The sequence below is a fragment of the Gymnoscopelus microlampas genome, assembly GCF_963454915.1.
Source record: "Gymnoscopelus microlampas genome assembly, chromosome: 3".
In the NCBI taxonomy this organism is placed as follows: Eukaryota; Metazoa; Chordata; class Actinopteri; order Myctophiformes; family Myctophidae; genus Gymnoscopelus; species Gymnoscopelus microlampas.
This window is the reverse complement of record NC_139940.1, coordinates 56311656-56336370: the sequence shown is the minus strand read 5'-3', so window position 1 is coordinate 56336370 and position 24715 is coordinate 56311656. Positions and strand designations below refer to the sequence as shown.

The window sequence follows — 24715 nt, the reverse complement described above, 5'->3', positions numbered from 1 at the left end:
GTTCGGCGGATTTTGTTTCTCATTCGCTATACAGTCTGGAAAGTCTCTGCACAGACGGGAAAAAACGAACCGCGGCTTCTGATTGGTCTGTAGGGGGGGGGGGGGGGGGGGGCAGTGCTGTCCAATGTAAAACTTGAAACTCCATTTTAACCATGAAAGATTCATCGAAAACACCCGTCCTTGTAGTCCAGGGCAAACTAGCGGTTCACATCAAAGTAATTGTAACAGATTTTTATCTACGTCATTAAAATACGAAGTCGAATAGGAGGCTGGCCAGACTGCTAAGCGAAGTGAGGAAAAAAAATAAGCTGAACGTAGTGAATCAGGCTGGATCCCAGGCTAGTTATAACTAGCATTTCACATACAAGTAGCCTAATTGTGAAATAATGTTTTTCTCCATACATTACACAATATCATTTTATATGGCTTTTTAACAATATTGCTGGACATCTTTGATTAATGCCAATTAAACATACTTCCGCAGGATAGGATTTCTTAGGACTTTTAGTATGTTGTTCTGGACACCTCATTGAAATACTGTATGGTGAAAACATTCTGTTGCAATTACTTTGATGTGAAATGCTGCTAGAATATCTGGTAATAACACCCTATAGTTATGTTATATAGGTTAAAAAATGGCTAAAATATATTTTTTGATATTTTATCTGAATTCTTCACCTCAAAATGTAATTGGAAGTAAATTGAAATCTCAGACAAATGACAATTTTACTCACCATCATTTTATGATTTTTTGACAATAATTGCTGGCCTTTTTGGATTGATACCAATTAAACACATTACCAAAACTAGGATGTCTTAGGACTTTAAGTATGTTGACTTCATAGAAATGGTCTGTGAGGGAAAAAAAATCTGTTACAATTACTTTGATGTGAACCGCTAGTTTGCCCTGGACTACAAGGACGGGTGTTTTCGATGAATCTTTCATGGTTAAAATGGAGTTTTAAGTTGGTATGGGTTTGTATAGGAAGATGCATAGGGGGTGTCTGATAAAATGAATATCAAATATCTAAACACAAAAGATACCATAAAACGTTCTCACAAAAGCCTGAGTAGATGTTAACATTTCCCCAAACGTGTTTTATAGTGAAATATCCCTTTAATACAAAAGATACAAAATAGCCTATAAGAATATGCTATTTGACACTAGTGTTGAATTGAAGAGTGTAATGTGTGAATGGTATGTGGATCTGACCACATGTCTGTCTGTCTGTCTGTCTGTCTGTCTGTCTGTCTGTCTGTCTGTCTGTCTGTCTGTCTGTCTGTCTGTCTGTCTGTCTGTCTGTGTCTGTGTGCGTGTATGTCACACATGCACACACAGATTTGGCCATGGTTAATCTCTCAAACCAGGGACCCATTGAAAAGTTCACATCTTGGCACTTGAAGGCCTAGCCAGTTGACACAGAAGTAGTTATCAGTTTAATGTTGAATGCATTTGTAATGTTCTTTTATGTTTTAGTTTTGAAGCAGTCCTCTCGTCTATTTTAAACTTTGTGCTTGTTTCACTCCCCAGTCTGGCGGAGATGAATCTGAATGCTCTGATCAACCACAGGGACAACTGGAACAACGTTAACGCCATTGCCAGTGTCAAATCAACCGAAATTGCAGGTTGGCTATTCCAGTGGTTCTCAAAGTGTGGTCTGGGGACCCCCAGGGGTCATTGAGGGGGTTCCAGGGGGTCACTAGCAATAGGTTAACCACTTAAACCCCATATGGTTGAGTAGAGTCCCTCAAGGCTCTATACCAGTGAATTTTCTGTTTTCTGTTATTCTGGGGAAAGCTTTCACTGAATAGCTGATCGACAAGAGCTTGTCTGTCGATCTGCTATTTCTCCCACGATGCGGATGCTAGGGTTTAAATGGTTAATATAGCATCAAAATCAGTTTAACCACTTTAACCCTACTAGATTTTCAGGCCGCTACATGGCCTTCATACATAGTCCTATGTTGCACCATTTGAAGTGTTAAACACTGCTATAACGCTGCTATAACGCTGCTGCCGAGCAGCTATTCGCTTGCTGCACCCAGGTCCACTGTCTCACTTGTGCGACCTTGTGTTCGGGAGGTAGGGGTCTACGACCACTTCCTGGTAAAACTGGAAGTGAACAGATCCACTTTCGGGTTACACCATTGAACTCCACACCCCTCAGAGAGTGTGTGGGTTTCTAGTTTCTAGGCAATCCGACAAACCGGAAATAGGACGGCAAACCCGGAAGTGGTCATTTTATTTTTGATGAAATTGGAAGGACCACCCACCAAGTTTCGGTATTTAGCATAATGGGAACTGGAGTTATGGCTTTTTAAACCCCAGCCAATAGGAACACAGAGGGGGCGGGGCATCAGCAATTACAGCCTGTCCCTATTGGCTGTCTAAGAGCACCTACCAAATTTGGGGCATTTAGCATGCTGGGAACTGGATTATGGCTGTTTAAAGCCCAGCCAATAGGAATACAGAGGGGGTGGGGCTTCAGCAATTACAGCCTGTCCTTATTGGCCATCTAAGAGCATAATTATAGTTATGATGGTTCAGTGTAAAACCAATTTTATTTATTATGCATGGTTTACATTCATTTAAGTTCATAGTTAGGCTGGTAAAATGGAGATACATGTTTAGTATTTAAAATGTTGTATTTGCACAGTGATGATGACACATAGACATGGTGAAGAAAACTAAAAAGTCAACTTTGTTCTAAACAATGCAAAATGGATGCTGCTTGGCTGAACAGTAAACAGAGTTCCATCTCTCTTCCAGACCATGTGCAGAGCCAATGGAAAGAGGATGCTTTCTTCGGCTACCAGTACCTTAATGGCGTCAACCCCATATTGATCCGCCGCTGTTCAGCCCTGCCAGAAAACTTCCCTGTCACCGATGACATGCTGAGCCTCCAGGGTGGGCGGAGCTTAAAACAAGAAATGAAGGTGCTTTGTTTAGTTTTTTTTTGTTCTTAAATAGTGAACTGATTATTTATTCTTTGGGACACAAATATAGGTATTTGGGAGTATGGCCGAATCTACCGTTGTCTTTTAGATGAACTTCAAAACACAGTGTTTGCACTTTCAACCTTTTTGGGCCGGACATCTATAGAGAAACAGATTTAAAATATAAATTGCTTACCCCATGGCCACGGATGTTACAATTGTGTACGGCTCCTCAGAAGTACCCGTATTATCCGTATTGTTCAATAAAAAGCATTTTAATCCGATCGGAGGTCATTTTCTCCGTATTTTCTCCATATGCTTTCAACTACGTGACCCTATCGGTTGGGAGGTGTATTGCTCTCTGATACATTATAACTCTACGAGAAAATGGCCACTGATCATATTAAAATGCTTTTTGTTGAACAATACAGAAGATACAGGTACTTCTGAGGGCCCATACACAATTGTAACATCCGTGGCCATGGGATAAGCACTTCATATTTGAAATCTGAACGTTTATGTAGATGCCAAAAAGGGAGAAAGTGCAAATATGCACTTTCTCACTTTGTTGTACTATGTTGAAGTTCATCCATGACGGTCACAGGCTGGCTCAGCACACGTGTGCGCGCGCACGTACACACACACACACACACACACACACACACACACACACACACACACACACACACACACACACACACACACACACACACGCACTTAAAATCAGGCGCCCCGGCTGGCCAGGGGGAGGCAGTATTCACCTGTTTCCTAGGCTGTGTGTTTTCCACTTCCTGTCGATTTGATCCAATGAAATCCATTGAAACTGGTCAGATGACCAATGATATCCAATGAAATCGACAGGAAATGTCAAACACACAGCCTAGGAAACAGGTGAATAGTGGCCAGGATTACTACATGTTTTTGTGAGGGTACCGACCCTAGGGGACACGGGGAAAACATGCAAACTCCACACAGAGAGGCCCTTTCTCCATGGCAAGACTTTTTTTTTTTTAAATGGTCGCGAGTCGCGACCAAACAAACTATTGGCTTGACTCCTCATACATACACACACACACAGCTCCGACCGAGAACAGTCAAGCAGCAACGAGACAACACACACAACCCCTTGCAGAAGCTAAGGCACACAAACTGAATTAGCTCTGTTCATATACAATTTATTCAGGAATAATGTTCAATATGAGCGGGTGGCTTAAAGGAGAATTTTGGACTAAAGTTTTCTTACCTTTTCTATGATGTTATGATATCTTAGGATGAATGGTACAGTAGAAAATTTTCATAACTCCACCCCTGGTCCGCCACAGCTTAAAAGGTGCGCGGATAGGCCTTAGGTTAGATCACATATTTTAATAGCTTTTTTTTGTTTTTGTTTTTGGTGAGATCTTCATAGTGAAAGAACACTGTCCCAAAAAAAAAAAAAACAGAAGTCTCGCTAGACGAGATTGAAATCTCGGGATTTCAATCTCGTCTTGCGAGACTTCTGTTTGTTTTTTTTGGTTGCATAGTGTTCTGTTTTCTACTGTACCATTCATCCTAAGATATCATAACGTCATAGAAAAGGTAAGACAACTTTAGTCCAAAATTCTCCTTTAAAAGAGCCATTTTGGCTGTTTTTGTTATTCCGAGAGCGATAGGGTACACAGGACCACGAGTCCATTTGGTTCCATCTGTACTCTCGCAGAGTTAAATTCATATTTTTTTAAATTTAAATTAAAAAATGTTGCGATGTAACGTAAAAAACAGTTTGAGAACCCCTTTTGTTCATATATAGCTTAATGAAATGAACTCGTCAAAAGCACCACTTTTTTTGCTTTGACGTAAAACAATAAATACATTTCTTTTGGCCTTACAGAGCTAAAAGAAATTGCACAGGGAAGAAAACATGACAAATAACTTACGAAGAGATGACTGTCAATGACCGGTACCAATAATCAAAATAAATCATAAACTTTGGCTAAAACAGGCCATATCCTTATCTCTTTCACTGCAAGATTAAATACATAAATAAATTGCCCACTGCCAGCGATTTTAACTTTTCAACTAGTCACAGAATATTCATATCCAGTATGATCGATCCCCGACAGTTGCTAAACACGGAGGGTTTCACTGTGCTTCCGCAAGAAAGAAAAAAAAAGTCATTTTGACCCCCCGGTGAAGGGAGAATGCAGGGAGAAAAAAAAAATCCCCAAATACGCTAAACAGGAAGTCAATAGTGGTGGAGACTTGAGGATGAAAATGGTCACTTGTGTGTAAGAGAACAGCGCCATCTGGTGGAAAACCACTGAAAACAAAATAGTTGTAAAAGTCGTCTTTGGCAGTCTGAGCCTTTGGGAAAAAAAGTCGTCCTTGGCAGTGAAAGAGTTAATAATTGTATACTTTAAAAGATGTACGAAAATAGCAAGAATAAATCGATCTACAACTGCGTATCGTTACACGTGAGCTTGTAGATCAGCGATTTTGGCTTTGGAAAATTTGTGAACATTCTTCAACATATTTGGATTTATTTTTAATGGAAACAATTCCAACGATTATGCAAAAAAGAATTGCAATTAGCTCAACTAATGTCAATCAGGTGATTGTGTAATACGTGACAGGGCTAAATAGTCCATGGGCCAGACGAGATGTCGGTACACCGAAAGGTGGCAAAGGTTACATATCATTTTTGAGAAGCTCTATGTCTGTAGATATCATTTTGGTATGATAACCCTTCCTGAGTCACAGCTAAATTGGTGTTATCAGCTGCTGAAGTTACCCTCCCCCATTGAAAAAAGCCATTTTAGATGCAGGTGCATATCTTGGTATTGGCTCCTGTTGAGTACATATTTCAATATCTTTCACTATAGTGTTTGGTATCATTTTTAAGGGGACGCTTTAAGCTTTCATTCAAGCCCTTTTGTGTATATGTGGGACAAGTACAGTGGTTACTGGAGCCCTTCAAACTTCGAATAAAACATTTTTAACACAATATTTGCCGAAATCATATTTTTTCTTTTAGTCCTGTGCCATCAAGAAACATCAGTGGCACAAAACACAAAACCTGGAATGCTGACATGACCCTAAGGATTCAGGAAATGTATAATTTACCCATATTATTTCATTCTGAGGGACAGATTTTCAGCCTTATATTAAACAAGTAGTTTTAACGCGAAACTAATCAGGCCATAGTCAGTTACAACACAGACTCGTTTTAAGTATTTGTTCAATAGTAGCATTTTATACTAAAGCAGTTCATGAGTCACAGTAGTAGTCAAATCAACATGAAAGTATATGCATGAAATTATGTGTCCTTTTATCTACATAATGCTGTATATACAGCAGTAACAGTGTAGTAACATCAACAGTATATAGATATACATTGTGCAACATTGGGTTGATCGCACTATATAAGAGACTTCAGTCCTTTCTGCCGACCCACTTTATTTTTTGTTCAGTTTTTTCCTTGTATGGCTTATTCTTTATTTCATTTTTTCTCTTTTTGTCTCTTTTTTCCCAATGTCCTTGTTCATGGCCTAGCTGCCGGGTAGAAGTTTTTTTCCAAGCCTAGGGCCATGTTACACATTAAAACTGGTCATCAATTTCTTCATCTGACTCCCCAAGTTCAAATTCTGTTCCAGTGAACATAATCCAGTGAATGGCCAGCTTGCCATCGTTGTCGGTCCATCCATGGAGAATAGGGCCTGGCACAACAGGACATGCCTGTAGACAGCAGTTCCAGATTGCTGCCTGGTAGTGGTTGAGTTGGAAAGAATGGAAATGGCAGTCTCTCTGCCTTCTGGATGTCTTATTTGGACATGGTTGAAATCATGTTGGGCCTCATTCAAGCATCTAGAGAGGGAGACTGGATGCTTCACCTGGCAAGCATTCGAGCAATGATTCCTTGGTGCTTTGCATATGACCAAATTAATTATGCACAGTACCTTCCCTACTATTACGCCCAAATGTCTCAACTGCCCATCACACACCCAGATGTGTATACAGAATTCATGGAAGGGGGTTTCTCAGTTCAAATGGGCTCCACCAATCTCTTTCTCCAAATCCCTGTTGACCAAGCCATAGAAGAAACAGTGAACAAAGACACCCAGACAGCTGGAGGGACAAAGGGATTCAGCTTGAAGCCAGGAGCTGTGATATTACCTTACAGCTGAGTACAGAACCGTGTTCCTCAGACATCTGAGAGACTCGATAGGTCAAGGCAGTTCCAAGCTGTCCCATCCAGATCTACAGGGTCCAAGGGTCAAAAGAGATGATGAGGATGTCAAGGCTTTCATTGACCTTATGGAGAATAACTGGTTCAATCCTGTGGCTCCAAATGGCATTGATCTGCCTAATTGGCTTACACACCTTCACAGGATGTGACGCAGTGAGTGCATTCGCCGGTCGAGGGAAGCTGAATGCTCTGAAGATGGTAAGAAAGGACCCTTCCTGGCAAGATACTTTCAGTCAACTGGGGAAGTCGTGGAATGTATCTGATGATCTCTTCCAGAAAATTGAGAAGTTTACCTGTTGCATTGTCCTTCGCTAATAGCAGCACAGGTGATGTAAATAAGACGTAAGTAAGCTGCGCCACAAACTGTTCTGCACCAAAAGGGGGGAAATCGAATCCAGCCAGCTGCCACCATGTAGAGATTGTCTCTATATGCATTATTGGACGGGCAAACTACCAGGCAGCAATCTGGAACTGCTGTCTACAGGCATCTCCTGTTGTACCAAGCCCTATTCTCCATGGATGGACCGACAACGATGGCAAGCTGGCCATTCACTGGATGCGTTCCCCACCTGCACCAGATGTGGTCTTGGAGCTGTTGTCCTGCAAGTGTGTGCAAACTGCCAGATTGCACGTGCCTGTTAAATGGACTGACCTGCATGGACCGACATGTGCAGGTTGCAGACCTGCAGCAACCAATACAGGCAAATGATCCACAACCAGAATTTGAACTTGGGGAGTCAGATGAAGAAATTGATGATCAGTTTTAATGTGTGACATGGCCCTAAGCTTGGAAAAAAACTTCTACCAGGCAGCTAGACCATGAACAAGGACATTGGTAAAAAAGAGACAAAAAGAGAAAAAAGGAAATAAAGAATAAGCCATACAAGTAAAAAACTGAGCAAAAATAAAGTGGGTCAGCAGAAAGGACTGAAGTCTCTTGTATAGTGTGATCAACCCAATGTTGCACAATGTATATCTATATACTGTTGATGTTACTACACTGTTGTTACTGCTGATATACAGTATATGTAGATAAAAGGAAACATCATTTCATGCACATACTTTCATGTTGATTTGACTACTACTGTGACTCATGAACTGCTTTAGTATAAAATGCTACTATTGAACAAATACTTAAAACGAGTCTGTGTTGTAACTGACTATGGTCTGATTAGTTTCGCGTTAAAACTGCTTGTTTAATATAAGGCTGAAAATCTGTCCCTCAGAATGAAATAATATGGGTAAATTATACATTTCCTGAATCCTTAGGGTCATGTCAGCATTCCAGATTTTGTGTTTTGTGCCACTGATGTTTCTTGATGGCACAGGACTAAAAGAGAAAATATGATTTCGGCAAATATTGTGTTAAAAATGTTTTATTCGAAGTTTGAAGAGCTCCAGCAACCACTGTACTTGTCCCACATATACACAAAAGGGCTTGAATGAAAGCTTAAAGTGTCCCCTTAAAAATGATACCAAACACTATAGTGAAAGATATTGAATTATGTACTCAACAGGAGCCAATACCAAGATATGCACCTGCATCTAAAATGGCTTTTTTCAATGGGGGAGGGTAACTTCAGCAGCTGATAACACCAATTTAGCTGTGACTCAGGAAGGGTTATCATACCAAAATGTTATCTACAGACATAGAGCTTCTCAAAAATGATATGTAACCTTTGCCACCTTTCGGTGTACCGACATCTCGTCTGGCCCATGGACTAAAATGAGTCCAATGTGAAGCAATACTAACATTGTTAATGTTTCCAACAGAATGGCAACATCTTCCTGTGTGACTACAAGGACTTGGATGGAGTGGAAGCAAACATCATCGACGATAAGCAGCAACACATGATGGCTCCACTGATGCTGCTGCACTCAACACCTGACCTCAAACTGATTCCCATCGCCATTCAGGTAAGAACTAATCTGACTCCGCCAGATGGAAGAAGCTTGCTTCACACTTGTCTCACAACCTACTTCCATCTGTGAACTCGGTAAGAACCACGCCCGCCTGGTCGAAACACCAAAGAAGCAGGACGCCCCGTCTGGTCGAAACACCAAAGAAACAAGGTGTGAATTTCTAATAGAGAAAATACCTTCATATCCATTGACTTGGTTGCGTGCTTGTTAAACATTCGACTCTCATTCCCAACTCTCCATGATCGAATTCCACCACGACAGTCTTTTTACCGCGGATTATAATTTTTCCGCCGATTGATTATGGTTATGGACCATGAGGGAGGCAACGTTCGGCACGGCAACTCACTCGCTTTAGCTCGCTCGGTGGTGCCTCTCGAGCCTACTCAGCGCCGTCCGAGTTATGTACCGATAGGGACAGAATAGTAAATCATGTTTTGGGAAGAGCGTTTGACCCAACCAGTGTGTGTGTGTGTGTGTGCGTGCGTGCGTGCGTGCGTGCGTGCGTGCGTGCGTGCGCGCGTGCGTGCGTGTGCGTGCGCGTGCGCGTGCGTACATTTCGGCCATTTGAAAATAGCAGATCTACAAGCTCACAATGGTTGCGATGCAATGCATTGTGAGCTTGGAGATCTGCTATTTTCAAAAGATTTAATATACATTTGGAAAATTGTGAAATAGGACATTGTGCATAATGAGTATTTTTATTTGAGTACTTTTTAACTAATTATAGTTATAAGACCTAGGCCTACTCATCGTACTTTATGAGCAACAACAATAATCATGTCATATTTATTATAATCACTAATTTGCTATAAAGTGTCTTTAAATTGGTGCTGTAATAATGAAAGTAGAATAAATAGCATTAATGTACGCGGCCTATTACAACTATCCTTGTAAAAAAAAAATCTTCCATAAATTATGAAGTAGAATACTTGACCTTATAAGTAATTAGAATGATTTATAATGTGTTATATTGTACTTCAGAGTTCTTATAACGGGCGGCCAAGACACTTTACACACGGAAGAGAACGCAAACTCCCTTGCAAATCGCCTACACGCAAGTGATCCCAGATGGAGGCTGTGTTGTGAACCTGTGAACTCAATACCACCCCATCTGTCATAGAGTCAGGTTAAGTGAGAACTAGCTCTGGTCCACAGCCTAAAAGGAGTTCTCCTTAAGGCTATGGGACTTTCGAGCCTTTTCGCACGCACCACAGGCTGCATATATAGCCTCTCGTCTGCAGTAAAAATAAAAAATACTCTTTCGCTACTCACCAAAACAAAGACGGTTTTATGGAGTCTAAGTCTAAAATGCACTTTTTGGCCAAAATGTCAAATATTTCACCGGAAAGAAAACCTTTATTTAGTTACTCCGCTGCGGCCTCTACAGATCCAGTCAATGGAATTTTGTAGCAGCTACAAACGTCACATGTAGCTTTGTAATCTTCATGTCGCTGGCTTCCATTTAAAAATAATGGTAGACTGTATGTATGACGAATAAACAATCCAAAAAAGTGTCAGCAAGAACTGTAACATCAATCTATAAATTTGGTGATGCCTCTTTCATAAAGGGTGATGCTTGTATTTGTGGTAAAAAAAAAAAGGAAGAGAGAAAGAAAGATAAATAGTAACAACCTTGTTTTGACAATGATTATGTAACTTCATCACCACATAATATTTGTGTTCTGTGTGGAGATACTCACAAACAGCAGTTTAAATTAATGTGAATTAATAACACAAAATAAACAGGAGCTTTTACTCCTCACAAAGTAGCAGCCCTGCATGTCAGAGATGCCAGTAAATTGAGTATGGCTTGTGTATCAAGGATTTGAGCCAAATGCAATTTAATTCAATTCGATAGCAGCTATGCTCGTGACATCATTGTACCCGGAGGTTATGCAGGAAAACTACTTCTGGCCTTCACAGCCCATATACATCCAAACAGAAAAGTCCTATCTGATTGGGGAGCGTACTCAAGTTCCCTCAACCCTATGTTCCCTCAGCCCTATGTTCCCTCACCCCTATGTTCCCTCAGCCCTATGTTCCCTCAGCCCTATGTTCCCTCATCCCAAATTAGACCCTATGTTCCCTCAACCCTATGTTCCCTCATCCCAAAACAGACCCTATGTTCCCTCAGCCCTATGTTCCCTCATCCCAAAATAGACCCTATGTTCCCTCAGCCCTATGTTCCCTCAGCCCTATTTTCCTTCAGCCTTATGTTCCATCAGCCCATGTAATATTCTAATGTTTTGTCTTGTCTTGTCTTGTCTGTCTGTCTGTCAGTATCATGTCAGTATCATGGTCAGTATCATGGTCAGTATCATGTCAGTATCATGTCAGTATCATGGTCAGTATCATGGTCAGTATCATGGTCAGTATCATGTCAGTATCATGTCAGTATCATGTCAGTATTAGGTCAATATCAGGAGTGGTTATTTGCTTCAGTCATCAAAACGATTTCTATAAATTTAGGTTTGTAATGGATAAAATAAAATAATTTACCCATCATTTTCCTATGACTGATAAAAGTATTAAACTCCCTTTTTAATACAGTATCTACTGTGTTAAAACATTTCTGGGGGAGGACCCCCCGCCATATATGTCCAACCCGTATTCATTTGACTGTATAATGTTCATGTTTGTATATCAGAACTTTGTTTGTACTCATTTAAATCCCCCTTTATTTATTTTTATTTTTATAATAAGCTAGTTTTACATAGCTTATTATACCTTTAAACTCATTTTTTTGTAATATAGTTGTTTTGGATATCTACAAAAGCTCTATATTAGTATAGACATGTATTATTAGTCTCGGCAGGAGAGTATTGTTTTCACTTTCTAAATATGACACACCGATTTGTCAAGCCTCACGTGACACGTGACAATACGGTGAAATACTGTGATCTGATTGGCTAGTGACGCATAGCGGCCTATAAATACATGGCGTCACTTTGACAGTGTCTGTGCCACTGTCAAAGTGAGGTAAGACAGGAACCATCACGAAATGGCTGAGAAATGGTGGATACTGTAACAATTAGATAGGATACATAATTGGCAGATAGGACAGATAGGACACTTATATAGACAGGAGGGATATGACACTTACACAGACAGGACGGATAGGACACTTACAGTATACAGACATGACGGATAGGACACTTATACAGACACGACGGATAGGACACTTATACAGACAGGACGGATAGGACACTTATACAGACAGGACGGATAGAACACTTACACAGACAGGACGGATAGGACACTTACATAGACAGGACGGATAGGACACTTATACAGACAGGAGGGATAGGACACTTACACAGACAGGACGGATAGGATACTTACACAGACAGGACGGATAGGACACTTACATAGACAGGACGGATAGCGGCCTATAAATACATGTGTCACTTTGAAAGAGTCATAAGCCAGATTCCAATACCGAAAATCTCGGCCACTCGCTCACTCCCACTCGGTCACTCCGACTTCGAACCGGAAGTAGTCGCGGTCCAATTGTTCATGTGCGTCTTGGAGGAGGCGAGTGGAGTCGAGTGGAGGAGGCGAGGAGGCTCTCCACTTCCGCATTGAGCGAGTGTACATCAAGTGTATCCTCGACCACTCTCAACAGCTCCTCCGCGGCAGACTTCCGCATCACGTGTACACTTATTGTCTCCGCCAGGATACTTTGTTTTCACTTTCTAAATATGACACACCGATTGGTCAAGCCTCACGTGACACGTGACAATACGGTGAAATAGTGTGATCTGATTGGCTAGTGACGTATAGCGGCCTATAAATACATGGCGTCACTTTGAAAGAGTCTGTGCCTCTTTCAAAGTGAGGTAAGACAGGAACCATCACGAAATGGCTGAGAAATTGTGGATACTGTAACAATTAGATAGGACATAATTGGACAGATAGGACAGATAGGACACTTACATAGACAGGAGGGATATGACACTTACAATGACAGGACGGATAGGACACTTATACAGACAGGACGGATAGGACACTTATACAGACAGGACGGATAGGACACTTATACAGACAGGAGGGATAGGACACTTACACAGACAGGACGGATAGGACACTTACACAGACAGGACGGATAGGACACTTACACAGACAGGACGGATAGGACACTTACATAGACAGGACGGATAGGACACTTACATAGACAGGACGGATAGGACACTTACATAGACAGGACGGATAGGACATAATAATTAGAACATAAGAAGTAGAACATTCACAGAAGTAGAACATTCCCAACATTCCCAACACAAGTCTGCTGGCGGAGACTTGTGCTCCGAGGAACACTTTTTCTAGTTATTATTATTATTATTATTATTATTTCACTTTATTAGCTGTGATAAAAGTTCAATAGTTCAATAGTTCACTGCAATGATCAGTAATTCTTTGCAGCTGTTATAGGTGCCTATAGGTTTCAACGCTGTTTGAATTTGAATTGATGAGAAATTATCAATATAATTTAACATCAGTCAGTTTCCCAGCTGTCTGAATTTGAATTCATGAGAGAAACTATACATATAGTTTAATGTGTCTTAGCTGACCAGGTCAAAGCAATTAAGTTTGGCCAATCATGTTGCCCTAGCATCATGGTCAGCATCATGGTCAGTATCATGGTCAGTCATGGTCATGGTCAAGTTTTCCTTGTGACATAGTGTACACATATACGTACCCCCAGAACATATGATTTCAACACGTACATTTTAAGGTTACGTGGCGCGGCTCCGATGCCCCGCAGGTCCGAAAGCTGAAATCCGGGCTCAAAAAGGGTGGAAAAAGAGCAGATCCACAAGCTTTTAAAAGCCTGTAAAAGCCCGCTGTCGTGGGGCGCAATACCACCGGCAGCCACAGGTGGCGCCGTCCCCGGTCCATGGTTCCCCAGGGGTCTATGGACCACCTCAGTGCCCGGGACGGTGTCTCCCGGGGCGGGTAGAGCGGGCGAGTGTGAACCCGGCACTATGCCGGGATGCACTGGGCTCCCTGGCCCTTCCCCTGTGTGAAGGGGGAAGCCAGGGAGAAGGGCCGACTGGTGCCATCGGATAGGTAGGGACCATGCCCAGGAAGAGGCACCTTCCTGGGGGAAGCGATGGGGCTAAGTGTCCACATGGAGCCAGGGACCCCCGGGGGTCCCCGGTCCACCTCCATGCCCAGGGACGGTGGCTCCCGAGGCGGGTAAGGGCAGCCGGCAGGGACCCCCGGGGGTCCCCGGTCGTGGGTCTGGAAAAGGGACAAAGTCTTGCCGTGGAAAAAGAGCAGATCCACAAGCCTGGATAGGCTCAATTTTTTTTCTAAGTGTCCGCATGGGCTCCAGTCGGTCCCCGGGGACCCCCTGGAGGACCCCCGGGCTAAAATTCCAACTTTTTTCGGCTTGTCGATCTGCGCTTTTTCGGGCTAAAACGGCCGGTACCTCCCGGTCCGTGGGTCGCCCAGGGGCTCGTTGGATCCCGGCCGGGGGTGTGCACGCGTCGGTGCCCCCCCCCCGGGCCCCTGGGTGGCTGCCCGGGCAAACGGCGCCCGAAAAACCAGAAAAAAGCTCCGGAAGGCTCAGGAGCTTTAGGGCTCGCGGCCTCTCCCATGCGTGAAATTTCGCATGGGGGGGAACGTGGCCACTTGTGCCACAGGGTAGCTAGGGACCATCGCCGGACATGGTGCACCATATTCGGGGGCGTCCCCGTGCCTCGCAGGGCCATGGATCCTGGAGGTTGCAGCCTGAAGTGTTGCAGCCTCAGGTCGCCCTGGGCTCCCTGGCTCTCCTCTGGTGGAGAGGGGGAAGCTACGGACAAGGGCCGACTGGTGCTATAGGATAGCTAGGGCGACGGAGCCTCGCCCGACGCGAGGCTCCGTCTGGGGCGGCGGCGCGGGCCGCCTTGCCCTGGATCTCTGCGTCGTACCTCCCTGTCCCCTCCCCGTGGCCCAGGAGGCGCCCCGCTCATCCCTGCCTCCCTCCTGTGAAAAGGTCTCCCGGTCGGGACACCTACTCGCTCTAGAACGTACATGTGGAGCTTGGCCGTGGCGATGCCCGACGCGAGGCTCCGTCTGGGGTTGCCCGGGTGGGCCGAGTGGCGATGGCCATGGGTCCCTTCCCCCCCTCCCCGATAGGGGGGAAAGAGCCATGAAATTGGAGGCCACGGTGGCCATCGGGTTTATTGGAAGACAGAGGCCTCCGCTCGGGCACGGCCGGGCGGACGGGCGCCCTGGAGGTCCTCGGAGAGCCCAGGAGGATCTGGGGTCCACCATGGCCCCCTCTTTTGAAATTCTCTCCCGGTACAATCGGCAACTTTTCCCAGACCGGATATGTTGATCCGGCGTGCGGATGCTCGGGACGGATGGCAGGCCTGCCCGAATGCAGGACCCGCCGTCTGTGGAGTTCACCCAGGAACCCAGGTATTTGAAGTCATTGACCTCTCGCAGAGCTTTGCCATCTGATGTTGTAATCGGCGGATTCTTTGCATTCAGTCTGAGGCCAACCTTAGCACATTCCACCTCCACTCTGTTAGCATATGCTTGTCTTAAAGGGCGCTGCAGACTCGTCTGAGTTGGGCGTGCAGTCACTGCCAAGTGACCACGCCGGGACAGTGGTCTACACCCAACTGATATGGGTGTAGACAACATAGGTGGCGCACGCAGGAGTTGAGTAAACCAAAGTTCCCGATTGTAGACCCACACTCTTCAGCGAGGAAAGACCCTGCTAATGGGCGTGATAACTATTGCGGCACCGCTTGTACCACCAGGTACCTGCGGTCTGTAGGCCGCGGGACCCCCCCCCCCCCCGACTTATCGCCCGCCGAGGGGTGCTTAAGCGTGGGTACGCGGGACCGGCCGGTGAGCCGGGCCCGACACGCTAATAGTCCCAGGGGAGACTATTCTGGTTTGTACCACCAGGTCCCCGCGGTGCTTGGGCCGCGGTCTGTCACTTCACTTAACGCCCGCTGAGGGGTGCTTAAGAGTGGGTCCACGGGACCGCCTGGAGAGCCGGGTGTCTCCCGGAGGCAGGGGTCCCCCCCGGACTGGAGCGAGTACCCAGGTTCGGGGCTCCCTGGGCCGGGTCCTGGGCCCTTTTCCAGGTCCCTGGCTGGAGAGGCCTGACCCGACTGACAGACCGGTCGGGTTAAGCCTCCGGAGCCAGGGACCCCCGGGGGTCCCCAGTCCACCTCCGCGCCTAGGGGCGGCTGTCGGACTGGTGGGCTTTCGGAGCAGCGGGCCGTCGGAGCTGTACCACGTAGCCACAATTTAATGTTGTGGTCACCATCATCATCGGTGTAAAGAAAAGTTTATGAAGTCTTATAACTTATAACTTACTAATAATATATCTGTATATAGTCTTATACCTTTGGGGGATACCTTGGGGAGCCCGGGGTAACCCAACAGGTGACCCCAACAGCACATTATGGAAGGGCCATATGTGACGCTGAAGGAACATAGGGCTGAGGGAAGATAGGGTCTAATTTGGGATGAGGGAACATAGGGCTGAGGGAACATAGGGTCTAATTTGGGATGAGGGAACATAGGGCTGAGGGAACATAGGGTCTAATTTGGGATGAGGGAACATAGGGTTGAGGGAACATAGGACTGAGGGAACATAGGGACTAATTTGGATAAAATAAAATTGTTAGGGATTGAGGGAACATAGGGCTGAGGGAACATAGGGCTGAGGGAACATAGGCATGACCCCAACTCACCAACGTGGCAGCTGTACGGAAAGCTTGAATTGTCCTCTTTCTATCTGCAAAGTTTATGTTTCTCAAAAATCCACCGTAGAGATGTTATGAGCTACTTTCTGTCAAAAAATAAAGCTCGTTTTCAATAACGCAACGTGTTGCTACCTCCTACATTATGTGCAATTTAGAAACAGGTGGTATGCAGGACCGTTGAGTGATTTCCAACGAGCGCTTCCAAACTCCAATGCTCGATGCTGCTCAATGTTTTGCCACTCAGTCTAGATGAGGGGGCCGTTGGAAAAGTGACGCATGTGCATACTCTCTATTTCATCTAATTTAATTTAGTTGTAAACTGTGACAGTGCCTCATGTCGTTCCTTACAGTTGAAGCAGGCGCCATCAGAGGACAATCCTATCTTCTTGCCCACTGACTCCCAGCATGACTGGCTGATGGCCAAGATCTTTGTAAGAGGTGCCCATTTCCATGTACACGAGCTCAACACTCACCTGCTGCGCACTCACCTGATGGCAGAGACCTTTGCAGTGTCACTGCTAAGGAATGTCGCCATGGTTCATCCTCTGTACAAGGTACAGCTATCAGAATTCAATCAAATGTTTTTCTTGTGCAGCAACACAACCAAGTAATACTATCAAATCCAGTTGAGATTATGAACACATTGACTTATGTCATATTCACATATTAGCAATACAATTATAATGGGTATAACATTGACTAGATGATACAGTTATGATGACTTAAGAACTCATTTCCAATACTGTCAATTTCTCCTCCTCAGCTCCTGATTCCTCACACCCGCTACACTCTGCAGATCAACAGCCTGGCCCGAGAATTACTGATTTCTGAGGATGGAATTTTTGATCAGGTAGAAAACACTGATTCACAGCTCAATTCTGAAAAATACATTCAACCTCTTTCAGTCTTAACCAATAGAGGGGATAAAGTCTCTATCCCCCTGGGACACAGCGTTATTTTTTCTCTTGAAAATCCCATAGGGGAATATTATTGCGTCATATAACAACTGTGTTCTGTGTCATTTTAGATTTTAACCACTTTAACCATTATTTTATACTTTGGCTATTCAACAATAGCAGATATATAAGCTAATAGCTATGAGCTTGTACTCGCTATGAGCTTGTAGATCTGTTACTTTTTTTAAATCTTTGAATATTATATTGTTTAAAGAAAACATGTTTAACCCTTCCATTGTGTTATGGTCATTGTTTACCCGTTTTCAAGTTTAAATAGGTAAAAAGCACCCTTTACATGTCTTTATTGGAACAAGGCTTCATGATATCCTCAGAAACAGCTATTTTAACGCAAACAAATGAATTACCACCATTTTAGTTAATTCTGAAAAAGGTGACATCTGTGGTGTTAAGGGTCAAATTTGACCCGGCAGAGAAGTGTGGCTCAATTCCCCCCAAAGTGTCAATATTCAATGTTTACAGTGAGAGAGTGAGAGAAACTTGTCCTCAATTTGCATTTGCTATTAGGAGTAAAATAAAGTTTGAGTTTATGAAAAATAAATGATTTTTTACCTTCTATGGTATATGCGTCAATTTTGACATAATATTAACAATTTTTAAAGTTAAAAACATTTTCTTCTTTGGAAGTGTGTTCTAATATTAGTCTATTATAGCTAGATAACATCATTATCCATTGTCTTCATTATAGGAAATGTAAGGAGTGATGTTTTACATTTTTATAATTGAAAACGAGATATATTGAAAGATGAAACCCTAACCCAAAAATAATATTTTAAAAAGTGTTTACATGGATATGAATGCCTAACAAGTCAGCTATGGGGTGGGAGAAAACATATATATATGTGTGTATATGTGTGTATATATATATATATATATATATATATATATATACATTTGGATTTAGAAGACATTTGTAGATTTGGCCTGCAGTTCTTAATGGGGTAAACCTATACTTTACTAACAGGGGCCCCCCAGGGGTCTATATTTGGTCCCATCCTTTTTCCCCCTCTTCCCTCAAGTTGCAGAACTTGTAGATCTATCATCAAGTTGTTGGGAACTTGTAGATCTGCTAATTTTGACAAATGTTCAAATGCTGTCCTATTTTCCTATTATATGTGTCTTCCAGTTTGCAGCTTCAGGTGGAGAGGCTTTGAAGACAATCCTGCAGAGAGCCACGTCCTCATTGACCTACAGGTCTCTGTGTCTACCTGATGACATCAAGGAGCGTGGCATGGACTCTGTACCAGGATTCTACTACAGGGATGATGGGCTCAAACTGTGGGACATCATTCACAGGTAGGAACATCTGATGATTCTTCTTTACTAATGTCCCATGAATATTAAGTCACTCTGGAGAGCTCCCTGAGTGAGAAATTGTCAAATGTGACCACATTTGACTGGGAGACAGTCATTTAGTATTTTTTCATTTTCATGTTTTCATGTCATATGAAAGCAGGGAATCATAGCAAAATAATGATATATTGGTTAATACGATTGAGTGAATAGTTTTTGAAATACAGTTTATAGAACTGAAGTCAAGTTAAAACCCTTCAGTAGAGAAAAGACCAGTTGAATGGATCTCATTCAAAGATAGTAAACAGGGCTATCAATCCCATCATGCATAGCGGGATTTACATATCCTTTGTTTAAAGAATGGGTGCCGTGATCCCCCCCCCCGCCTAAAACATAATCATCAGGTATTATGGTTATACTAGGAGGAAGATTTTTGTGTACAGAAAGTGTACAGAAATTGTTAAAATTATGTTTTTATGTGGACACGCCTCCAGTTCATTAAGTATACCTGGTTCTTACCTTAGCACCTCCTCCACCACCTTAGCACCACCCACCTGTCCTAGTCCCTCCTCCTCTTCCTGCCCACACCTGTTGTGTTATGATAATGAGGGGGAGGGTATGTTTTTACTATGTCACTAAAGCGCTGTTTCTCTATTGGCACGTTTGACCCTCAAGGTTTCAGCCTCCAGGAAGAAACTCCAAATAGTCAGAGAAGACATAAAACACCATAAAACCACCACCGGGGGGCTTAATGAAGTTCTATCAACCAGGTTTAGGGTTAGGCTCTCTTTGTTATGTATGCTCTTTGAGAAGTGTTTGCCACTGCCCCCTGCTGGAACCAGCTGGTTCCAGTGACCAGGAGGACTTAACTAAGATACCTTTTCACAACAGTTTTAACAAAATATGATTGTTTATACATCTTTATTTGATATTCTCATCAGACACAAGCCAACAGACTAATGATACCTTTCAAAACGATTGGGTAGAAATAGCGGATTTTACCGCGATTTCGCGATGTTTGGATGGAAACTGAGGATGTTGTTAGCAATGCTAGTACATGCTAGCTCAAACTTTATATTTTAATACATGTTTATGCGTTTATTTCGTGTCGATGTAAATATGAGCTCTGAAATTTAAGCTCTGAAATTTCTGTCAGACATACTATGGTATGTGAAGAGTCTAACTGGGCTATAAACTCATTTTGTGTAAAAATATATTTTTTTGAAAAAAAAATAAAAGTTTTTCTCCTTTCCTGAACAATGGGCACCAGTGAGATGACTGTCCTCTAGTCAAAAATGGTCACAAATGTTAAAGGTAGGGTATAAGTGATTTTTATTTGTTAAAATAAGGGTAAATAGCTCTACATTATATTCAGATATAACTCATTCTATATAGTGTTTGTTCAGTAACAGGAGTCTCCATTTCTCTCCAGCTCTTTAGTCAACAGAAAATGCATTTTCAGGTCGGAATACCAATTATGAGAGAGATCGCATACGGGATACAGAATAAAAAAAGTGGATATGGAAGTGATGGCACAAATAAATGAACAGACAACATTTAAACTCGATCACAACTAAATTTAGGCTGATACATGGGTACTATCTATTGATTGGCTGAATGTTGTTGTGTTGTGTTGTGTTGTGTTGTGTTGTGTTGTGTTGTGTTGTGCAGGTTTGTTGAGGGGATCCTCGGCTACTATTACAAGACTGATGATGAGGTCCAAAAAGACATTGAGCTGCAGAATTGGATCAAGGACATCTTTGAGCATGGATTTGGCGTACCTCTCCCAGACGGCACAGGTACGCTTAGGGGCCCTTAGTGCACACAAAGCGTTTTCTGAGCTGCCAGTGCCTGTCTACTGTGCATTTCTATGGGCAGTGCAGAGCTCCCCTTCCCAGCGCATGAGCATTGCACTTCAACACTCTCACCGTTGTTTGCGCCCTAGTCACTGCCCATTTGATTTTCCTGGTTGTGTCTGACAAGATCATTTTTACCCGGTCATTTTTAATCTAAGTGTTTTTATCCAGAGATTGGTTAACCCATTTTTCACCCAGTGCCAATTGCCTAAGCTTTTATTCCTGGGCGCTACTCTCCCTCTGCCAGCTTGGGGAGAGCCCCAAACTGAGCTCATGCTTCCTTCAATGAGGCGTTAGTAGACCGCGTCTTATCACCCGACGGGGGAGTTTCCCCGGTAGGACGTAACGTGTGGAAGGAACACGTTATTCCAACCAGTTCCTTTCCCCTCCATCAGGCGCACTGGCTGACCAGGGGGAGACAGTATAGAGACAATGATTAGTTTGTTTTTTGTGAGGGTATCTACCCTAGGAGACACGGGGAGAACATACAAGCTCCACACAGAAAGGCCCTTTCGCCAACCCTACCTAGAATATGGGAGGACACGGAGGATAGGACACGCCCCCAGCACCCACAGCGTCCCCGGCAGGAATTGAACCTAGGACCTTCTAGCTGTGAGGCGACAGCACTACCGACTGCGCCACCATGCCCAACCCGGTCATAAAAAAAAACAGCCATTTTTAACCCAAAGTAGAATGTTTATCACAACCATCATATGTCCATGTTTACATGGTGAGCTATTAGTGCTAATAACACAGATGGCAGGTCGTTTGAGCACAGCAACGTTTCAAACGTTGCAGGTGTCAATAAATGTTGCATTTTTAGACATGATATCCAAATATCCTCTTCCGTTCATAAAACACTTTCTGTCAGTGGGGTAATTCGCATAGGGTTGATGGGATGTACACACACACACACACACACACACACACACCATCTTAGCTGTCCATCGTGTACGATGATGACGCTTGCTTCAGGGGGGGGGGGGGGGGGTTCAGCGTTGTTGCCGCTGGTGCCACTTGATGTGGCTGTGGAGGCCGATGCGTGTGCCGCACATCCGTCCGCAGATAGGGCAGGGGAGCCCGGACGTTGGGGGGATGCCGGCTGTCCTCTGGTGTCGCTGGGCACGTCTCTCAGACCTCCTTTGCTGGTTGCTGTCATTTATTTGTGTGATTGTCCTGGCGCAAGTGTCTCGCCAAGCTGAGCGATCACGTGCCAGGGTTTCAAGCTGCGTGGGGTTGATGGCAGTGCGCTTTAGAAGGTCCTTGGTGTAGTCCTTGTAGCGTCTCTTTTGACCACCAGCAGCACGCTTTGCATCGTATATTTGTCCGTAGAGGACTTGGCGGGGCAGGCGGTGTTCAGGCACGCGGATGGTGTGTCCTATCCACCGCAGGTGTCTTTTGGCCACAGCTGCTTCCATACAGCTGGAATTTGTGCTCATCAGGATCTCCGTGTGAGGAACTCTATCTTCCCAGGACAGACCAAGGATTTTCTGAAGGCAGCGGATGTGGAAGGCCTCCAAGTTTGTTATATGCCGGCTGTATGGCGTCCATGTTTCTGCCCCGTAGAGCAAAGTGGAAAAACATACCGTGTTATAGACGGCAACCTTGGTGCCGACCTTCAGGTTACGATTTTCAAAAACCCTGCTGCGGAGCCGTCCAAAGGCTGATGAAGCTTTATTGATGCGGGTGTGTATGTCTGTGTCGAGGGAGCAGTGGGAGGACAGTGTGGAGCCGAGGTAGGTGAAGTGATCTACTGTTTTGAGCGGGACACCGTTTATATGGAAGCTGTGGGGTGAGGGAGGTTGGGTAATGAGTTGGGACATGATTTCTGTTTTTCCTATGTTGACCTGAAGACCGAAGGACTGGTACAGAGTGGAGATTGTGTTGAGGGCATGCTGCATGGACTCTGGGCTGTGTGCTAGGACTGCACAATCATCTGCATATTGTAGCTCACAGATTTGGCAGATCTTCGTCTTGGTATGGGCCTGGAGACGACGGATGTTAAAGAGATTGCCGTCAAGGCGGTATTCGAGGTGTACACCGTCTTTGTGATCCAGGGCTCGGTGGAAGAGGTAGGTGATGGCAGAAAGGAGGAGATTAAAGAGGACTGGTGCCAAGACGCAGCCTTGCTTCACCCCGACATTTACCTCAAAGAACTCTGACTGGAGCTCTCCGGTGATGACTCTGGCTTGCATCCCAGTATGCAGTTGCTGCAGGACGGAGAGAAAGGTGGTACCCCAAGTTTGGCCAGTTGTTTCCAGAGCATCTCACGGTTTATGGTGTCAAACGCTTTGCTGAGGTCGATGAAGGCTATATATAGGTCTTTGCACTGCTCCCTGCTCTTCTCTAGTAGCTGCCTTAAGACGAAGACCATGTCGTTGGTGGACCTAGACTTCCGGAAGCCACATTGTGTCTCCGGGAGAGCAGCTTCCGAGATGTGTTCCAGTCTCTTGAGCATGATCTTTGCCAACGCTTTCCCTGCGATGGAGAGGAGAGAAATTCCACGGCTGTTCCCACAGACTGCTTTGTCACCTTTGTTCTTGTAGATGACCACAATGTTGGCATCCTTCCAGTCTTGTGGGAGGGTCTCGTGTTCCCACATGTGTGTGATCAAGAGGTGAAGGCGGCGTGTGAGAAGGTACCCGCCGTTTTTGAAAACCTCTGCCGGGATGCCATCAGGTCCTGCACTTCTGTTGTTCTTCAGGTCTCTGATGGCTTGACGGGTCTCACGGTACTGTGGTGGAGTGTCAAGGTGCACAACTGGTGGCAGATCTGGGAGTCCATCCAGGATGTGGAGGTCAACAGGGTTTGTGTGGTTGAGGAGAGTCTCGAAATGATTTGCCCAGCGGCCAAGGATCTCGTGACGGTCCTTGAAAAGGGTGGCTCCATCAGCAGAGCGGACAGGGGCAATTGCCCGCTTCCTAGGGCCATATAGGGCTTTGATGGCATCATAAAATCCCTGGGTGTTATTGCAGTCTGCAAGGTTTTGGATCTCTTTGGCCTTCTGCACCCACCAGTTATCCTCCATGGTCCGGAGGGTGCGTTGAGTCGCAGCTCTTGCTGCAACAAAGGTGGCTTTAAGGGAAGAGGATCCAGGGCAGGACAGGAGGGCTTTATGTGCTTGATGTTTGGTTTGAAGGAGTAACTGTATTTCGGTCGAGTTGCAATCAAACCAGTCCTGGTGTCGTTTCCTTGACTGTCCAAGCGCCGTTGAAGCTGCGCTATGGATGGCATGACGCAGGGCTGGCCAGTCATTGGATTCTTCAGGGATCTGATCAAGGTTTCTTGCAAGGAGCCGTCGGAGGTTGTCTTTGGTGTTGGGGCTGTTTAGTGCTGTGCAGTTGAGTTTTTTGTTTGGAGCTGTCCTAGGGCGACGGGGTTGGATGTGCATGAGGAGTTTGGACCTGACCATGAGATGATCGGTCCAGCACTCTGCTCCGCGCATGACTCTGGTGGTAAGAACGTCCCGTCTGTCCTTTTGCCGGACAATTACATTGTCCAGGAGGTGCCAGTGCTTTGAGCGCGGGTGTTGCCAGGTTGTTTTGAGCCTGTTCTTCATCTGGAAGGTGGTGTTAGTAATGACCAGGTGGTGTTCTGCACAGAGGGAGAGGAGCCGGAGCCCGTTGTTGTTCATTTTTCCCACTCCATGTTGGCCAATGACTTGTTTCCATACCAGGTGTTCTGTGCCCACTCTAGCATTGAAATCTCCCAGGAGAATGACCTTGTCTGTTGCTGGGGTTTTCTGTAAGATGGAGTCCAGTGCCCGGTAGAAGTCCTCTTTGATGTTATG

At 44.6% G+C, this 24715-nt stretch overlaps 1 protein-coding gene across 1 annotated transcript; it reads left to right on the top strand.

The window, feature by feature from the left end:
- Positions 1-2720: 2720 nt before the first annotated feature.
- On the top strand, positions 2721-20888 carry LOC311041937 (arachidonate 12-lipoxygenase, 12R-type-like; the record flags this gene model as incomplete). The annotated part of the gene is made up of 6 exons (XM_084052418.1): positions 2721-2936; positions 8935-9078; positions 17153-17356; positions 17566-17652; positions 18903-19072; positions 20741-20888. 6 exons carry the CDS (start codon positions 2721-2723, stop codon positions 20886-20888), a joined length of 969 nt encoding a protein of 322 aa, XP_083908544.1.
- Positions 20889-24715: the final 3827 nt, after the last annotated feature.